Source organism: Bufo gargarizans, chromosome 2, assembly GCF_014858855.1.
Source record: "Bufo gargarizans isolate SCDJY-AF-19 chromosome 2, ASM1485885v1, whole genome shotgun sequence".
Classification (NCBI taxonomy): Eukaryota; Metazoa; Chordata; class Amphibia; order Anura; family Bufonidae; genus Bufo; species Bufo gargarizans.
The window spans coordinates 380,508,387-380,526,284 of NC_058081.1; the positions used below are offsets into that span (position 1 = coordinate 380,508,387).

General features: G+C 38.6%; 1 protein-coding gene across 2 annotated transcripts in view; it reads left to right on the plus strand.

The window, feature by feature from the left end:
• Positions 1–17,296, plus strand: part of NR3C1 (nuclear receptor subfamily 3 group C member 1) — a 166,797-nt gene extending 149,501 nt beyond the window's left edge. For both annotated transcript variants that reach the window (XM_044280769.1, XM_044280770.1), the window contains exons 7-9: positions 5,751–5,881; positions 6,733–6,890; positions 9,640–17,296. In XM_044280769.1, coding sequence (XP_044136704.1) covers positions 5,751–5,881; positions 6,733–6,890; positions 9,640–9,792 — 442 coding nt within the window. In that variant the 3' untranslated portion in view covers positions 9,793–17,296. The remainder of the gene's footprint in view (positions 1–5,750; positions 5,882–6,732; positions 6,891–9,639) is intronic.
• The last annotated feature ends 602 nt before the right edge of the window (positions 17,297–17,898 follow it).

Genomic DNA, 17,898 nt, shown 5'->3' on the forward strand with positions numbered 1-17,898 from the left:
AGCACTGCACTCTGGTGCTCCCTGCAACTGACATCATCTTTCTGGCTGCATCAGCGACATTCTGTGCACACAGGTTACTGTGCAGCCAATCACTGGCCTCAGCAGTATACAGGACGCCACTGCTGAGGCCAGTAATTGACTACAAAGATGTTCTACGTCCATGGAACATCACCGCTGTAGCCAACAAAAACAAACAGCAGAGTGGTAGACTGGAGTTCAGCGCTGGACAAAGCAGTGTGTGTATGTGTGTATATATATCTATATATATATAAATATATATATATATATATATATATATATAGATCCAGAAAAAGGACGGCACTCCGGTCTTGAAAAAGTAAAATTATTCTTTAATCAACCTTGCGGTACAACGTTTCGGCTCCAATACTGAGCCTTTCTCAAGGCTTGAGAAAGGCTCAGTATTGGAGCCGAAACGTTGTACCGCAAGGTTGATTAAAGAATAATTTTACTTTTTCAAGACCGGAGTGCCGTCCTTTTTCTGGATCCATTGATTGGGGTAAGAGGTCGATTCCCCTGGAACGTGCACCCACTTTTTCTATTTGTAGTCAGTGCCGCCATTTTTCGTATATATATATATATATATATATATATATATATATATATATATATATATATATATAGTTCAAAGAAAGCAGGACTGCACTCCAAGTGAAAGTGAAAAATCTGTGGAGTTTTATTCACCCATAGCTTCAGCAACTTTGCGACGTTTCGGCTCACAAGAGCCTTCTTCCAGCCGAAACGTCGCAAAGTTGCCGAAGTTATGGGTGAATAAAACTCCACTGATTTTTCACTTTCACTTGGAGTGCAGTCCTGCTTTCTTTGAACCGTATTGTTGGGGCATTGCCGCTGCCTCTGTGGATATTGCACCCGATTCCTGGTGGTGCTCCCGCTGGATTTTCTTCTATATATATTTATATATATATATATATATATATATATATATATATATATATATAATATATATATGTGAAAAAATTACCACACCTCCAAAGCGTATAAAAATAGAAAAGGCTTTATTCACCAGACCCGCGACGTTTCGATCCGCTTACTGGGATCTTTCTCAAGCAGTGATATATATTAATATATATATATATATATATATATATATATATATATACAGTACAGACCAAAAGTTTGGACACACCTTCTCATTCAAAGAGTTTTCTTTATTTTCATGACTATGAAAATTGTAGATTCACACTGAAGGCATCAAAACTATGAATTAACACATGTGGAATTATATACATAACAAAAAAGTGTGAAACAACTGAAAATATGTCATATTCTAGGTTCTTCAAAGTAGCCACCTTTTGCTTTGATTACTGCTTTGCACACTCTTGGCATTCTCTTGATGAGCTTCAAGAGGTAGTCACCTGAAATGGTTTTCACGTCACAGGTGTGCCCTGTCAGGTTTAATAAGTGGGATTTCTTGCCTTATAAATGGGGTTGGGTCCATCAGTTGCATTGTGGAGAAGTCAGGTGGATACGCAGCTGATAGTCCTACTGAATAGACTGTTAGAATTTGTATTATGGCAAGAAAAAAGCAGCTAAGTAAAGAAAAACGAGTGGCCTCATTACTTTAAGAAATGAAGGTCAGTCAGTCCGAAAAATTGGGAAAACTTTGAAAGTGTCCCCAAGTGCAGTCACAAAAACCATCAAGCGCTACAAAGAAACTGTCTCACATGCGGACCGCCCCAGGAAAGGTAGACCAAGAGTCATCTCTGCTGCGGAGGATAAGTTCATCCGAGTCACCAGCTTCAGAAATCGCAGGTCAACAGCAGCTCAGATTAGAGACCAGGTCAATGCCACACAGAGTTCTAGCAGCAGACACATCTCTAGAACAACTGTTACGAGGAGACTGTGTGAATCAGGCCTTCATGGTAGAATATCTGCTAGGAAACCACTGCTAAGGACCGGCAACAAGCAGAAGAGACTTGTTTGGGCTAAAGAACACAAGGAATGGACATTAGACAAGTGGAAATCTGTGCTTTGGTCTGATGAGTCCAAATTTGAGATCTTTGGTTCCAACCACCGTGTCTTTGTGCAACGCAGAAAAGGTGAACGGATGGACTCTACATGCCTGGTTCCCACCGTGAAGCATGGAGTAGGAGGTGTGATGGTGTGGGGTTGCTTTGCTGGTGACACTGTTGGGGATTTATTCAAAATTGAAGGCATACTGAACCAGCATGGCTACCACAGCATCTTGCAGCGGCATGCTATTCCATCCGGTTTGCGTTTAGTTGGACCATCATTTATTTTTCAACAGGACAGTGACCCCAAACACACCTCCAGGCTGTGTAAGGGATTTTTGACCATGAAGGAGAGTGATGGGGTGCTGCGCCAGATGACCTGGCCTCCACAGTCACCGGACCTGAACCCAATCGAGATGGTTTGGGGTGAGCTGGACCGCAGAGTGAAGGCAAAAGGGCCAACAAGTGCTAAGCATCTCTGGGAACTCCTTCAGGACTGTTGGAAGACCATTTCAGGTGACTACCTCTTGAAGCTCATCAAGAGAATGCCAAGAGTGTGCAAAGCAGTAATCAAAGCAAAAGGTGGCTACTTTGAAGAACCTAGAATATGACCTATTTTCAGTTGTTTCACACTTTTTTGTTATGTATGTAATTCCACATGTGTTAATTCATAGTTTTAATGCCTTCAGTGTGAATCTACAATTTTCATAGTCATCAAATAAAATAAAGAAAACTCTGAATGAGAAGGTATGTCCAAACTTTTGGTCTGTACTGTATATATATATATATTGTAAGCCCTCACGGGCAGGGCCCTCTCTCCTTCTGTACCAGTTTGTAACTCGTCTTGTTTATGATTAGTACAATTGTCTGTATTATGTATGCGCATCCCTTATCATATGTACAGCGCTACGGAATGCATGGCGCTTTAATAATTAATAATAATATATAAATATATATACCATTTACAGGCGCTACCTGAGTTTTTATTTAATTCTCCTGTGAGCACCACGGCCTTCTCTCAGCTCACCATGTACGGCGCCATACATGTATAGCGGTTGTGCTTGGTATTGCAGCTCAGCCCCCTTCACTTCTATGGGGTTGAGCTTCTCCTAGTCCTTGTGATCAATGAACGTGTTGTCATTGGGCTAGGAAAAGCTTAGAGAAGGCCGTATCGCTAGGTTGAGCGCCACTGCCTTATCAAACAGCTGATCGGCGGGAGTCCCAGGTGTCGGACACCCACCAATCAGATACTGAAGACCTTACCTGAGGATAGGTCCTCAATTATAAAGTCTTGGAAAACCTGTTTAACATTATGGAGGCCTACATATTATTAATTTGAATTACTGCAACTTTCATACTCCTCCTCGGCTAGAAAATACTTCTCAAAAGTATTTTGAGAGGAGTATTTTGTACTCTCCTAGAAAAATTATTATGGAGGTGAACATCTTGCTTTTGATGCTGTATTCACAGATGTGCTGTACAGCTACCACATGGACCATACAAACCTGTAGTGTGGCCGTGACTCATATGCCAGTTTTAAAGACCCACTCCCATGGTACCATCTGTACACATTCCAGAAGACAATGTGGAGGATCGGCTGGACACAAACTGCGGAATGCTGCAATTTGTGACTGGACGATTCCCAGCATCCTTTACCTGAACAGCCTGATGGAATTCAAATGGAGGTGTGAGACTAGCCTTAGATTCTGTCCTTACACTTATTTCTTCCCGGGAAGCCAGTTTCTCCCCTTCCTCTGCAGTTACTGAAGGAAGATTGTCATCTGGTGTATCTCTGCCCCTCAGCAGCTCTTCAGTCCTCCCACTACAGCCCCAAGACCTCCTCCTCCACACCAGCACAGAATGCTGAAGCTCATGTGACCAGATCTGGGATACACAGAAAAATGAAACAATGCTCTGTGATAGCTATTCTATAAGCTCCATTATGTTATGAAATGAAATATAATAATTTAATAGATCATACAGACTGCCAGGAGGAGGATCAGTGGGTGGAAACAACATTATGGAGGAAACACCCACCGTTATTTACACTCTTCCCCTTAAGCCTTTTTCACACGAGCATATTTACAATCAGTATATATGCACCAGAATATGCTGCTAATGTTAATGAATAGAGCTATTCACATGGGCGTGTAATTTCCGTCAGTATTTGAAATCTGCAGCATGTCCGAGTCTTTTGCGTATTTGTTTCCTTAATATGTCCATTATAGTATGTTGGAGTGCATCAAAAATGCAAGGAGTGAGCAATACGCATATAAATCCTGATGGAATGCTGAAGTAATACTGATGGTATATCATCCAGAGCCAGAATACCGATGGATTTCAGTACGCTCATGTGAAAGTGGCCTTATGACAGCCGTATTCTGGGACTTGTAGGCAAGACTACAGCAACGTGGGAACGAATTTGTACACAGCAGCAGTAGAGAGAAAAGGCAGATAAAGATGGCAGACCAGTGCAAGAAAAGCAGAAAGAGAGACTTGTAGCAGGGATGAAGCAACAGTAAGAACGGTTTTGAGATACTTGTAGAGATAGCTTTAAAGAAATGAGTTATTCCTTAATAAAAAAAATAAAAAAAAAAGTACTAAAGACACTAAGAGACACACATCTTCTGTCCGTGCACCATCAACTGAAATAAACGCCAGCTGAATGAAACATTTGCCATGTTTTTTTCCAGAAACTGTTCTGGACATGTGTGACCAGTTCAGGGAGGATAAGCTGTGGTCCTCACCCATTCTCAGGGATGGAAGTTTATGAATAAATTGACAAGTGGTTATTTGCCAGGGTTGTATCCCCACACACGCTGACATTATCCAAGCTTTGCTGACAGTGTCACGTGACACTAATAGATCTCTGCCCTGTAAATATGTCATACACCCAGTAGTCATTACCACATTGTGCTATGGAAATGATAGTATAGGTTGGAAATGTTCTCTAGTAGAACTGATGGTAGTGTTATGCATACTGTTATTAGATTGATATGCCATGTGCTGATATGCTGCACTGTGGAAAGGCAGTATAATATCATTACATTGTATATAGGAAGTAGTTCCCCGTGCACAAGACTGAACCCCCTAATCATCATTGTTTTCTAAAAGTTGGAGCTTGGTTTCCTAATATTTTGATGTAACGCTTTACATTTCCTTTTGTTATTCTATGCATCAGACCGTGTATCTGCCTCTTTCTAAATATACTGTGAAATAAGGTGTGAAAAATGCATCCTTAGGCCTCATGCACACGACCGTTGTGTGCATCCGTGGCCGTTGTACCGTTTTCCATTTTTTTTCGCGGACCCATTGACTTTCAATGGGTCCGTGGAAAAATCGGAAGATGCACCGTTTGGCAGCCGCATCCGTGATCCGTGTTTCCTGGCCGTGAAAAAAATATGACCTGTCCTATTTTTTTCACGGCCAACGGTTCACGGACCCATTCAAGTCAATGGGTCCGTGAAAAAACACGGATGCACACAAGATTGTCATCCGTGTCCGTGATCCGTGTCCGTGATCCGTGTCCATTTTTTCCTATCATTTCAATGGCAAACTTGACTTAGATTTTTTTTTCATTTTTCATGTCCGTGGATCCTCCAAAAATCAAGGAAGACCCACGGACGAAAAAAGGGTCACGGATCACGGACCTACGGACCCCGTTTTTGCGGACCTTAAAAAAAAACGGTCGTGTGCATGAGGCCTTATTTTACTACTTGACACTGCAGGTCAATACTCACATCTTTTCTCTTCTGGCAGGGAAAGGATGCACTTACCCTACATGCAAGAGCGATTTCAAGACATGTTCAGAATTGTCAGTGAAATGACTCGCCTACAGGTTTCATATGACGAATATCTGTGCATGAAAACGTTGTTGCTTCTGTGTACTAGTAAGTATTGGTAGACTGTGTGTTTCTTCTAGATTGTGGCCTGGTCATAGTTGTTTCCACTGTCCAAACTAACAGTTAAAAAAGGGTGTCTAAACCTTTGTCAAATAAAATAAAATCTGGTGTGCTTGGCTTTTCGAGTGTGTGGGGTAGGGATCCATACTACGCAGTACGCACACTTATCCAGCTTTAGGGGCAGAGCATTTTCAACAGCGCTTCTGCCCTTCATGTTTTTTTTTTTTTTTTACAAAGGTTTAGTGACCCTGTAGAGTAGAAAATAAAATTCAAAGCTAAAAGTTCATCTTCCAGGGAGACATCTGTATACCATTTCTCTAAGCTTACCATCTGCCTGCTTTTGGCAGTCCAGTGTTCTTTCAGTCAGTCAGAAGGATCCACAGCACTTGACCGTTTAAATAATCCGTTAGGTTTATTCAGAAGACGGCAAACATTGCAACGTTTCGACGTTAAGTCTTTATCAAGCGTCTTCTGAATAAACTCAAGGGATTATTTAAACAGTTGAGTGCTGTGGATCCTTCTACTGCCAGGATCCGTATCCACGTCCACCTTCACTCCATGGACCTATTGTTCAGATGTCCAGTGTACTCTACCCAACAGGTGGGCTCGGATTGCTGCTGATTTTTTGATCTTTCAGTCAGTCAGATGTTAATGGTTCACGGCAGTCTGACCGGCAGCAGTTACTCACTGGATACCTAATGGTAATTCAAAGCTGATCATCTTCCCTGTAATAACTGAATGCAACAGCTTGGCATTAGACATTACAGAGGAGAATCTGCTACAATTTAAACTTGTTCCTCCTTCCCTCTTACATTCCTTTTCTGTGTATTACTTTATAGTTCCTAAGGATGGCCTGAAAAGCCATGCACTATTTGAGGAAATCCGTATGACCTATATTAAAGAACTTGGAAAAGCCATAGTAAAGAGGGAAGGAAATTCCAGTCAAAACTGGCAACGATTTTACCAACTGACAAAGCTCATGGATACAATGCATGAGGTAAGTCTTTAGAGGAATATAATAGGATTCAATAATTTCCTTGCTCACAGGAGAATGATTGATTGTGAAATACAGATCCTTGGGATCTTCACAGCATTGTAGAGACATCTTCATATTGCATCCCTCCCTTCGCGTTGCTGTTAACCTTTGCAATTCTTTAAAGCCAAAGCAAACCTTTAATGGATCCTTAACAGGATCTCCAGTGCCCAGTGTAGGAAGCTGGGCAGACGGTAGTTAATGATGTCACCACCACTCCATAAGAGACTGTACTGAGATCTAATGCTAAGCATCATTACAGTCTCTGAAAACTATTGTTTGCCCTATGTTCCATAGTTATGGCCACATCTACGTTTTATAATCAGGAAGAGAAAGTGCAACTGTATCTAAGATGCTCTCCCTAGCACCATGGACAGAATATGGTCAACTATGTAGACAGTGCCCCTTTTCACAGTGTCTTTCCTGTTAAATAAGTTTTCCAGTACTTAGGATAGGTCACCAATATCAGATCAGTGGGGATCCGACACCTGTCACCCTCACTGATCAGCTGTTTTGGGCAGCCACCGCCATTGATAGCTATACAGTAGTCAGAAGTATCCATCCACTGTTTAGTTTTCAACACCAGCATACTGCAGCTGAGCTCTCATTCAGTTGAATAGGAGCTGAGCTGAAGTACCCCAACATGGCCAGTACACAGTTTCCAGCGTCTGTCTGAAACAGCTGCTCGGCAGAATTGGACCCCCCACTGATCTGATATTGATGACCTAGCCTGGGGAAAACCCCTTTAATAACTTCAGTTGCAAGAAAAAGTATGTGAACCCTTTGGAATGATATGAATTTCTGCACAAATTGGTCATAAAATGTGATCTGATCTTAATCTAATTTACAACAATAGACAATCACAGTCTGTTTAAACTAATAACACACAAAGAATTAAATGTTACCATGTTTTTTCACAGTGCAGGGGGAAAAAGTATGTGAACCCTTGGATTTAATAACTGGTCGAACATCCTTTGGCAGCAATAACTTCAACCAAACGTTTCCTGTGGTTGCAGATAAGACGTGCACAATGGTCAGGAGTAATTCTTGACCATTCCTCTTTACAGAACTGTTTCAGTTCAGCAATATTCTTGGGATGTCTGGTGTGAATCGCTTTCTTGAGGTCATGCCACAGCATCTCAATCGGTTTGAGGTCAGGACTCTGACTGGGCCATTCCAGAAGTCGTATTTTCTTCTGTTTAAGCCATTCTGTTATTGATTTACTTTTATGCTTTGGGTCGTTGTCCTGTTGCAACACCCATCTTCTGTTGAGCTTCAGCTGGTGGACAGATGGCCTTAAGTTCTCCTGCAAAATGTCTTTATAAACTTGGGAATTCATTTTTCCTTCGATGATAGCAATCCGTCCAGGCCCTGACGCGGCAAAGCAGCCCCAAACCATGATGCCCCACCACCATACTTCACAGTTGGGATGAGGTTTTGATGTTGGTGTGATGTGCCTCTTTTTCTCCACACATAGTGTTGTGTGTTTCTTCCAAACAACTCAACTTTGGTTTCATCGGTCCACAGAATATTTTGCCAGTACTGCTGTGGAACGTCCAGGTGCTCTTGTGCAAACTGTAAATGTGCAGCAATGTATTTTTTTACAGCAGTAGCTTCCTCTGTGGTATCCTCCCATGAAATCCATTCTTGTTTAGTGTTTTACGTATCGTAGATTCGCTAACAGGGATGTTAGCATATGCCAGAGACTTTTGTAAGTCTTTAGCTGACACTCTAGGATTCTTCTTCACCTCATTGAGCAGTCTACGCTGTGCTCTTGCAGTCATCTTTACAGGACGGACGCTCCTAGGGAGAGTAGCAGCAGTGCTGAACTTTTTCAGTTATTAGACAATTTGTCTTACCGTGGTCTGATGAACAGCATTCACTTCAGGCAATGCTTCTTGTGAAAAGCAAACCCAGAATGGGTGTGTGTTTTATATAGGGCAGGGCAGCTGTAACCAACACCTCCAATCTCATCTCATTGATTGGACTCCAGTTGGCTGTCACCTCACTCCAATTAGCTCTTGAAGATGTCATTAGTCTAGGGGTTCACATACTTTTTCCACCTGCACTGTGAATGTTTATATGGTGTGTTCAATAGAAACATGGTAACATTTAATTATTTGTGCATTATTAGTTTAAGCAGACTGTGATTGTATATTGTTGTGACTTAGATAAAGATCAGATCACATTTTATGACCATTTTGCGCAGAAATCCATATAATTCCAAAGGGTTCACATACTTTTTCTTGCAACTGTATATTGGGAGACTCACTACTTTCTGTCTTTCATATAAGGATGAGTTCACATAGTTGTGATATTATTTCAATATAATTGCAGCCTTACCTAAATTTCTCCCACTTGTCGAGGGGTTGATAATGGAAATGTGGTACATGCAGTTTACTTCAAGGGCAATATGACAGAACTTAAACACTTATTTGTTGCCAATACAGATACTGGAGTTTAGTAACTTTGGAGACAATTGCAGGCAGCTAGACAGAAGAATCCCAATATTACAGGGAATGACAGAGCGTGCATTGTCACCCCATGAAACAAACTGCACATAATGTCCTATTTACATCTACAATCTAGCTATTGCAAGGGGAATGGCATCTTCACCAATTTAAATGCATAGTGCTATATAATGTAATAGAATGCATAGCTATCTGTCATGTATTCGTATGTTTTATGTCACCATATTGTCCTTCATTTTTAGGTGGTTGAAAATCTTCTAGCCTTTTGCTTCTATTCTTTTACGGACAAATCGCTGAGTGTTGAATTTCCGGAGATGTTGTCTGAAATTATCAGCAATCAGATACCAAAATATTCGTCTGGAAATATCCGAAAACTTTTATTTCATCAGAAGTGACTGCATTACTAAAATCTTATATATAAAATATATATATAAATATATAAATACATAAACATAAAAAGTTGCCTTAAGGAAAGAATAAGTCAAATTATAGCTTTTACTGTATTAAAAAAAAAAAAAAAAAAAAAAGAAATCTGACGTGGTAATTGTCCTTACAACGGTGTACCTAATGTGATTATGCACTACAGTTCATGTGGTTTACAGAGGGCCAAGATTTGGACTATGGAAATGAGAAGAATAAAAGATCATTAAACCAGAGGCTCCATTCTGAACATTCTGGTAATATCCTTAAATTGGATGGAAGTTGTGCTACATTTTTATCATTGTTTTATTCTCCTGTCAGGTGTTTTTGCTTGTTTTTTTTCCTTTCTCCCATGGGGAAAAATACGAATTTGATTTCTGCATGTAACCTGCTGAATGTTTACAAGTGAATATCAGAAAAGGGAAGTTGTGCCTTTTAAGCTACTGTTTGGATCTAGCATTTTCTCGGTTTTTACAGATGAACTTTACAGAGTTTTTTTCTTACATCATCTTTTTCCTATTCTTTCAAGAATCCTGTTTTACAGATGTGGTCCTTTTTTTAAGACTGGGGCAGCTCACAGCTTTCCTAACACAAATAAAATGTAACAGTCTCACACAGTCTGCCTTTTATAACTATTCTCACCATGTTGGCCATGAGCTACTCTCCCAAACTAAGGTCAGAGTTGTATGGCCAAATACATTTATTTTTTATGAAGTTGATGGTCTGAATCACGTACCATTCTTTTATTTTTATTTTTTTAATTTTTTTTTTTACAAATAGTGTACCAGTTGTTAGTTCCAACCAGGAGTGTTTCTCCTGGGATCTGGTTCATATTCCCTACAACACTGTGTAGGTTCGAGCCTTGCAGTGGCAGGAACTGACTGCACGGTTGTTCTTAAGTGGATTAGTTCCCATCGATCATGTGCCATAATTGCTCAGAGATGCAATGGTAGAAGCTGCTGTAGCCATTTCAAAGCTTGCCTATATGTATGCGTGTATTTGTAAAAAAAAAAAAATACAAAAAAATACAAAAAAATATACAAAAGAAAACAAAAAAAAATTGCCATTCACAAGAATTTTTTTTAATCAGAGAAAACTATGATTTACTTTATCAGGGTCACTACAAAGCCACTTTACAGCAGGGTCATAAAAAAAACAGTTTAATGTGGTAAAAAAATAATCATCAAGCTACATTACTATGTATAAATTGTTAACCTTATATTTATACTTTTTACAGATGTATGCCATATTGGTATAATTGGAAATGTAGACAGAAAATGAAAGGGCTACTGCAGCTTGAATAACTCTCTCGTCTATCGCTAAATGCTTTATCTAATGTACAGAAACAAGTCCCATTGGGTTCAGGACAACTAGTTAATTCCAGATGGAAAGAGGCATGGTGGTAATTCAGAATGCAGAAGGTGTATGACATTAACCAGCTTTGATAGTGCTGATGTTTTATTGTGTGATTTTTGCTTCTGAAAAAAAAAAAAACTGGATAAGCACTTCGGTGAATCAAGTCTTTTCTCTGCATTTCTCTTTTGTACTACTTAATATATGCTATAATCTGCAATAGCGTTCAGGCCTTATTGTATTTAGGCCTAAAATTTTATAGGATGAATTTTTTGTCTCTAATGTCATCCTACAACAGCATTGAATGATATAACAAATGTCTGCTCAAATGTCAGTGACGAGAATCCATTAGTTTGTGCGTAACTAAATCCTCACATTTTACAACTTTTTAAAGATTTAATAAATGGGAAATTTTCATATTTGTTTTTAGAAACTTTTCAACTTTTTCAGGATTCAGAGACAAATCTGTGACTATTATTTTTGTCAAGGAGAATAAAAAATAGTACAAGCGCAATCAAATTCTGTGCTATGAAGCTTTAGGAAAGCAAATCAGTGTAATTTCTCAGGATTTCTCTGGCTTAGTCCCACCACCTCCCACTGCTCTACCTCCTAGGTCTATAGTTGAAATCTGCACCTATAAAAGGATCACCCTATTTCCCAGTGATATCTGTGAATCTTGTCCATCATTCCCCAGAAGACAGTATTGAGAACACTTATTCTCTTATCTAAAATGGCAGTGTTAAGATGGAGAATTGTGTTAATAGGACACACACCCAACCCCTCACTGTACCAAAAGGTTTATGTTGAATGTCAGGCAGACACTTGTTGGCTAACTATAGAGATAGCGATTCTCTTTCCTTGACAAATTTATCTATAATACCCCACCCCTGATGGCTTATTTGTATGTGGTGTAAATAGCCTAATGTATTGTGATGTCCATATTCCTGTAGTGCATAATTTAGTTACCGTTAGTGTTGAAGTTTATTTTCTCTTTCTCCTTAAACGTTTTTATATGTTTTGAAATCTTCAATGCCTTAAGAGTTTAGTGTCAATTTATCAGCTGTTTCCAGGGAATAAGTCTCAATCTATTAGTTGCACCAGTGGCTGTTGGGGAGCATTCACACTAAAGTTATAGAAATGAACTGCAACAATAACGACATGTGGAAATACAGCCTTGGTCTTTTAAGAGCTATGCTATTACCTAAAACCGATCGATGTTGTGTCGTAATTTATATCTACTGAACCTACCTAGCTAGCCATTCTTTGCTTTCCAGAGGGCACTGTATAATACCAAATCTTGCACATGTAAGATGTGCCTAGTTCAGGGTAAATGTATATTGCTAGAGTGCTTTAATTGATAATGTGACAAAGCCTATTATGTAGACATAATTCACATATTATGTGACTGGATAATTTATAAACCTAATTTCCATGTTGTAGGGTGTAATAAACAGTGATATGCCTACCAATATAAAGAGATGAGAGCTGCATAGATTTTATGTACCCCTTAAGAAAGGCCTCATACAAAGGGCAGAGCAGTTGCCTGTAGCAAATAATCTAATTACCCTTTTCTTTTCTAACCTGTTCTGGAAGTACTAAAAGCCATTTTTGCTCTGGGCAGTAACTCCATCTTTTGTCTACATTTTATATATGAGGCCCCATTATATACCATGCCATGTGGGCTTCTAAATTGTCATTTCATTTGAAGAGCCCCTTGACATTTTGTTACCAAAGTTTTATGATATAAAATAAAGTAAATAATACATTATGAATCTCCTGCTGCTCTTGTGCGTCTGCTTCTTGGGTCCCCCACTGGTCTATGTATCCTAGCCTCCATTGATGATGGTTTGTCTTAGACATTGATTGGCTGCAACAGTCACATGCTCACTTTAAAACATCATCACTTGAGACTAGGATACAGAAACTGGCAATCGGCCCCAGCAATTAACATGGAAGCTGTGGAGGATTAGTAAGATTTATTAAAATATTATTAAAATAAATGCTCCGATTTACTAATCTTTAAAGATAGTGTAAGCTTACACGTGCTGTCTAGACCATGACAGGATTAATCACACGGGCTCAGGCTGGATGATAAATCTGGTGCAGGAATAGACTCTTTTCTCTGATTCTATACCAACTATTAGCTGGCTTACTTTGAGACAGATTTTTAAGCCAGAATTATGTCACATCTTAGCTCCCTCTTTCCCTACGAATCTCCATCCACTTTCTCATAAGTCCCCTCCCATTTTCATACATGTTAGGAAAATGTGTAGAAACCCTAGATGCAACATGAATCTGCTTTGCAAAGGTTGAAATCTGCCATTATAAACCACTGCAAAACCGCAACATAATAGGCATGCCTTCTAATCTGAAGCAAAATGTATTTTAAAAAAATTGCTACATGAAAATAGGGCTGTGAAGACATAATTTATAAATAAGCCACATATAATTATATGGTGTTGCCTTTGCATCAGATTCAGAGTTACAGAGGGAGGTTAAAGAACCTAAAAGAAAGAGGCCAAGTCAATGAAATGAAGGTCTGAGGTCCAGTTCACAATTCAGTGGTTTGGTCGGTGAGTTCCATCTCTGAATGTGAAAACTCGAAGACCAAATTACTGGAGTGTGAACTAGGCCGGAGTCTGTAGTTTGATAGGTTCTTTAATCTTGTGAAATAACCTCTCATCACACCTCTCTGGACAGCTGTAGTAGATAATCTCAACATTTATAGATCACTTATTCTCCATCTCCATTCTTTAAAGGGGCTGTATGATGTTAGATGTATTATTTTGGTGTAAATGGCACTGCAGCTCAGACACATTCACTTGAATGCACCTGACCTGCAATACCAGACATAGTACAGGGACAAGAGTAGTGATGTGTCTCTGGAAGGAACCAGAGATGTTTTTTTTTTTTTTTTTTTCCATAAATTCATTTGTAGTTGTGTATGTATATAAAGTTTGTCACATTACCTCTGTAGCTGTGAAACGTTGGGGAGGGAGTGTAAAATTGCTTTAGTGTAAGATCTCTACTGCTTATGGGCTGACAAATCTGTCAAGAATTGACAATTAATTAATAGTAGTTGCACTTATTGACTCTCAGTTCTGTGCCCTTCTTGCTAACAGCAGTAGTGGCCAGCTCATTGACTAGCATAACATTGGGCAGCGCTTTCACCAATTGATCTGTACTGGTTTAGAAAAGAAAGCAGTTTGGTCACTACTGAAATGCCGCTCTTCCCTGAAATAGATGTTTAGTGAAAAAGTCCCTAAAAATGGGGAAAAATTGGCCACAGTGTGGTGATGTATGACATTGAAATGAAAATATTATGGTCCAGTGTAATCTGTAGAAGATAACTTTTTATTTTCTTAGAACTAAACATGCCAATAGTGCAATAGGCCTGAAAGTCCAAATAAGATTGAAAAAAAGTCTATAGAAATTTGAGATTATTTTTTTTTCCTAATGATGTAATCAGTCTAATTTTTTGTGCACAAAGAAACTCCCAAAACAATGATTTTGATTTACAAAGATAAATAAGCTGGAACTCTAGAAAAAAGGGTATGCCTTAAAATGTGCCAACTTGCAACTAAACTTTGGCACAAAATATTGATTTAAAGTAAGCCAATGAAAAAGTTGTGTAAGTCAGAGAAAGTGTCTAAATGTTTAGCAAAGTGCACCAAATCTCTCTCACTGTGTAAATCGAAGGGATACATTTTGCACAGTTAGCTCAAGTTTTAAGCTCTCCAAATTTATAGTGAAATGAATTCTCCCCATTTTAATAATGTACGTATTTCCCCTTGATAATTGACTGTTGTAACACTATGAAAACCAAAAGCTAAGTGATTGTTGGCATAAGACATTGAATGACCTGTTTTTCTGGTAAAATAGTATTGTACCCAAATACCATATGGAGTCCTGAGAATGTTAGATATTGTCCCCTGTGGACTGCAGAAGGGACTTAAGTAATGATCAACCCAGATGACATTTCTTATGAGCACTTATCGGGCCCATGGACGGTGGAGTGTAAGCGGACATTAGGTACCATAGTTAACTTAGTCGTAGTTTGCATCTGCTGATATTCATTGGTCGTTTTATGAGATAGATTCCAATTTCCAAGTTTGGTGTAAGCGAGTAGGGATTTATAAGTGTGTGAACACAGTGATTAGCATACTGTAAAGATTAGTTCAGTGCATGTGTTTGCTTGAAGTATGCTATAAAAACTAAGCAAACCTTTTGACATAATATTTCTAAAAATGTCATAGTAATATCAGAAAGGAGCTGAAGTGAATGCTCCTGAGGAGATTTTCTCCCCCACAATGCAGAATTCACGTCAGTGATCTTGTTGTCCATATCAAAGACAGAACCCAACAATGGACTATTTAAGTATGTTAATTCTAAGTACCGTATGTGAGAAATTATATATTGCTGACCATTGTTAGCAACTCTGAGACAGCTAGTCTGTCTCGTAGTCTGTAGTGTGTGAAAAGGACAGCACTTAACTATGCCTTAGGTAGCCAGGGGTACATGGTAATGGCCCTCCTTTGTGGTAACATTCAGCAACAGCTATATTTGAATGCTTGCTTGATGCAATATTTATATGTGGGAAGGCAGGGAGTGTACTATATTGTGTGATAAACTAAAACCACGTTCACAGTTGCTGCACATGCTTTTTCCACATGGGAGCAGACTCCAAAGAAAGAAGAAAGCAAATTCAAAAATAGACAGGAACTTTCCCAAATATCAGTAACTCTCAGTATTTCATGTATAGGAATATTTTCCGTGATCAACTAAATTGAGTAGATTTATGTTGCTTGCTTCAGTTGTCTTCATAAAATGTTCTAACAGAGGTTTGTAGGTTGATCTTCTGAACAGAGGTTACCCTCTTTTACCTGTCTAGTAATAAAGGAAACTGAGCCTTTTGGCAATAGAAGTGGCAAAGGGCTGATGCATTTGCTCCTTGCAGCTTTGTACATGGTTTCATTATAACTGTCTCATCCTACTGTATATAAAATCAAATTCCCATAATTGACAAGCCATAGTCCTAACATAAGGGGCACATGCTTCTATTTACTTGTAATATTATACAGTTACTTAAGCTACCGATAACATACCTATAATTTATGTAATGACCATGTATTATCTTTCTCTACCTGGCATACTACTGATGAGTACAGGTATATTTGAATAAACTCTAAAAAGCTGCCCACTTACATTGTACAATTGTCTGTTTGCCTTATCCATATGGATGTGCCAATTAGTATACGAGGAGTAGGGGGTCTGGGTGTAGACGAGCTTGCACACTTGAGTAAGCTAAAGAAAGCACTTTTGTATGGTTCTAGTGTTATTCATTACTTGTTTTGGTGGGATATTAGAATTGTTCCATGCAAGTATCCTTTTGTAAGCCATGCAGAGAACATATATATATATATTTTTTTTTTTATGTAGATGTCACCATTGTCAAGCTTTAACATTCATTATTAAATTATTGATACAACATCTGATCGTACAAGCAGCACTGTGTTACTCTTGTGTCCTTTCTTCTGTCCGTATGCCTGTGCTGATTACTTTGCTACATGTTATAGCCAATATATATGTATATATATATATATATATATATTATAAAAAATGTTTCTTTATTTCAACAGATGCCAATGTTGTTTTAACCCTTTTTCTCTAGAATAATCCATATGAAAAGATTGGAGCTATGTCAATATTTTATTTTGTATAAAGTATAAGAAATACATTATAATGGGGAGAGATTGGATTCTATAATGGTGTAAGGCCTTATTAGAAATTAATAGAAAGATGCATATATATATTTTTTTTTACATTATATTAATTGTAAACCCTGTATAAAATTAAAACAGTAACTTCTGTTAAAATGTAGTTTTTTTTTTATACATGCTGAATGAAATTCACTTGTAATAATGTCTTTTCCCTTTATTTTGTGAAATGTTGGACTATTATGTCTGTGTGTGGAACAGATTTGCATTTATTTTCTCTTAATTTGCTGTTTGCGTAAAACCAAGTCCCATTTGTACAGTGTTGCAGTATATGTGAGACATACGCTGCAGCTCTCAATAAAAGAAACATTGAAGTCACATAATAAAAACATGCTTTTTCATTAACCAACTTCTACTCAGTCTTTGTTATTTTTAGTTATAAATAATTGTGTGTCTTTTCTCATTAATGCATTCATTTGATTATACGCGTGCAATTTCATGAATGAGATCCTCTGGTTTTACACAAATATGTAACAGTAGCTATGGAATGTTTAGTAAAAGTACCTTGGTGTTTTTCCACCAATCCCTCATTTTGCCACGAGGTATACACCATCTTCTGTGGAAGTCTGAGACACTCCACACTACTGATGACATTGGTCACATATCCTGCAGAGGAACATGAACACAGTGCTGACGCCTTAGTTCTGTTCCAATGGACAGCAGACGGGATTCACTCTTCCATAGCACACTGTTCTTAAAGGGAACTTGTCACGTTGAACATGGTGTCTGAGCTGAAGGCAGCTTGTAATAGAGCAGGAGGAGCTGAGCAGATTGATGGGAAAATATTCAATAAAAACTTGTATTTCATTGATTTAACTTTCTGCTCATTCTGGGCTTTGAAATCGAGGAGGCGGTCGTATCAGTGGTGGACAGCCTTCCCTCTATAACTGTGTATACAGAGATAGCTGTCAATCACTGATAGGACTGCCTCCTTGACTTTAAAATCCCAGA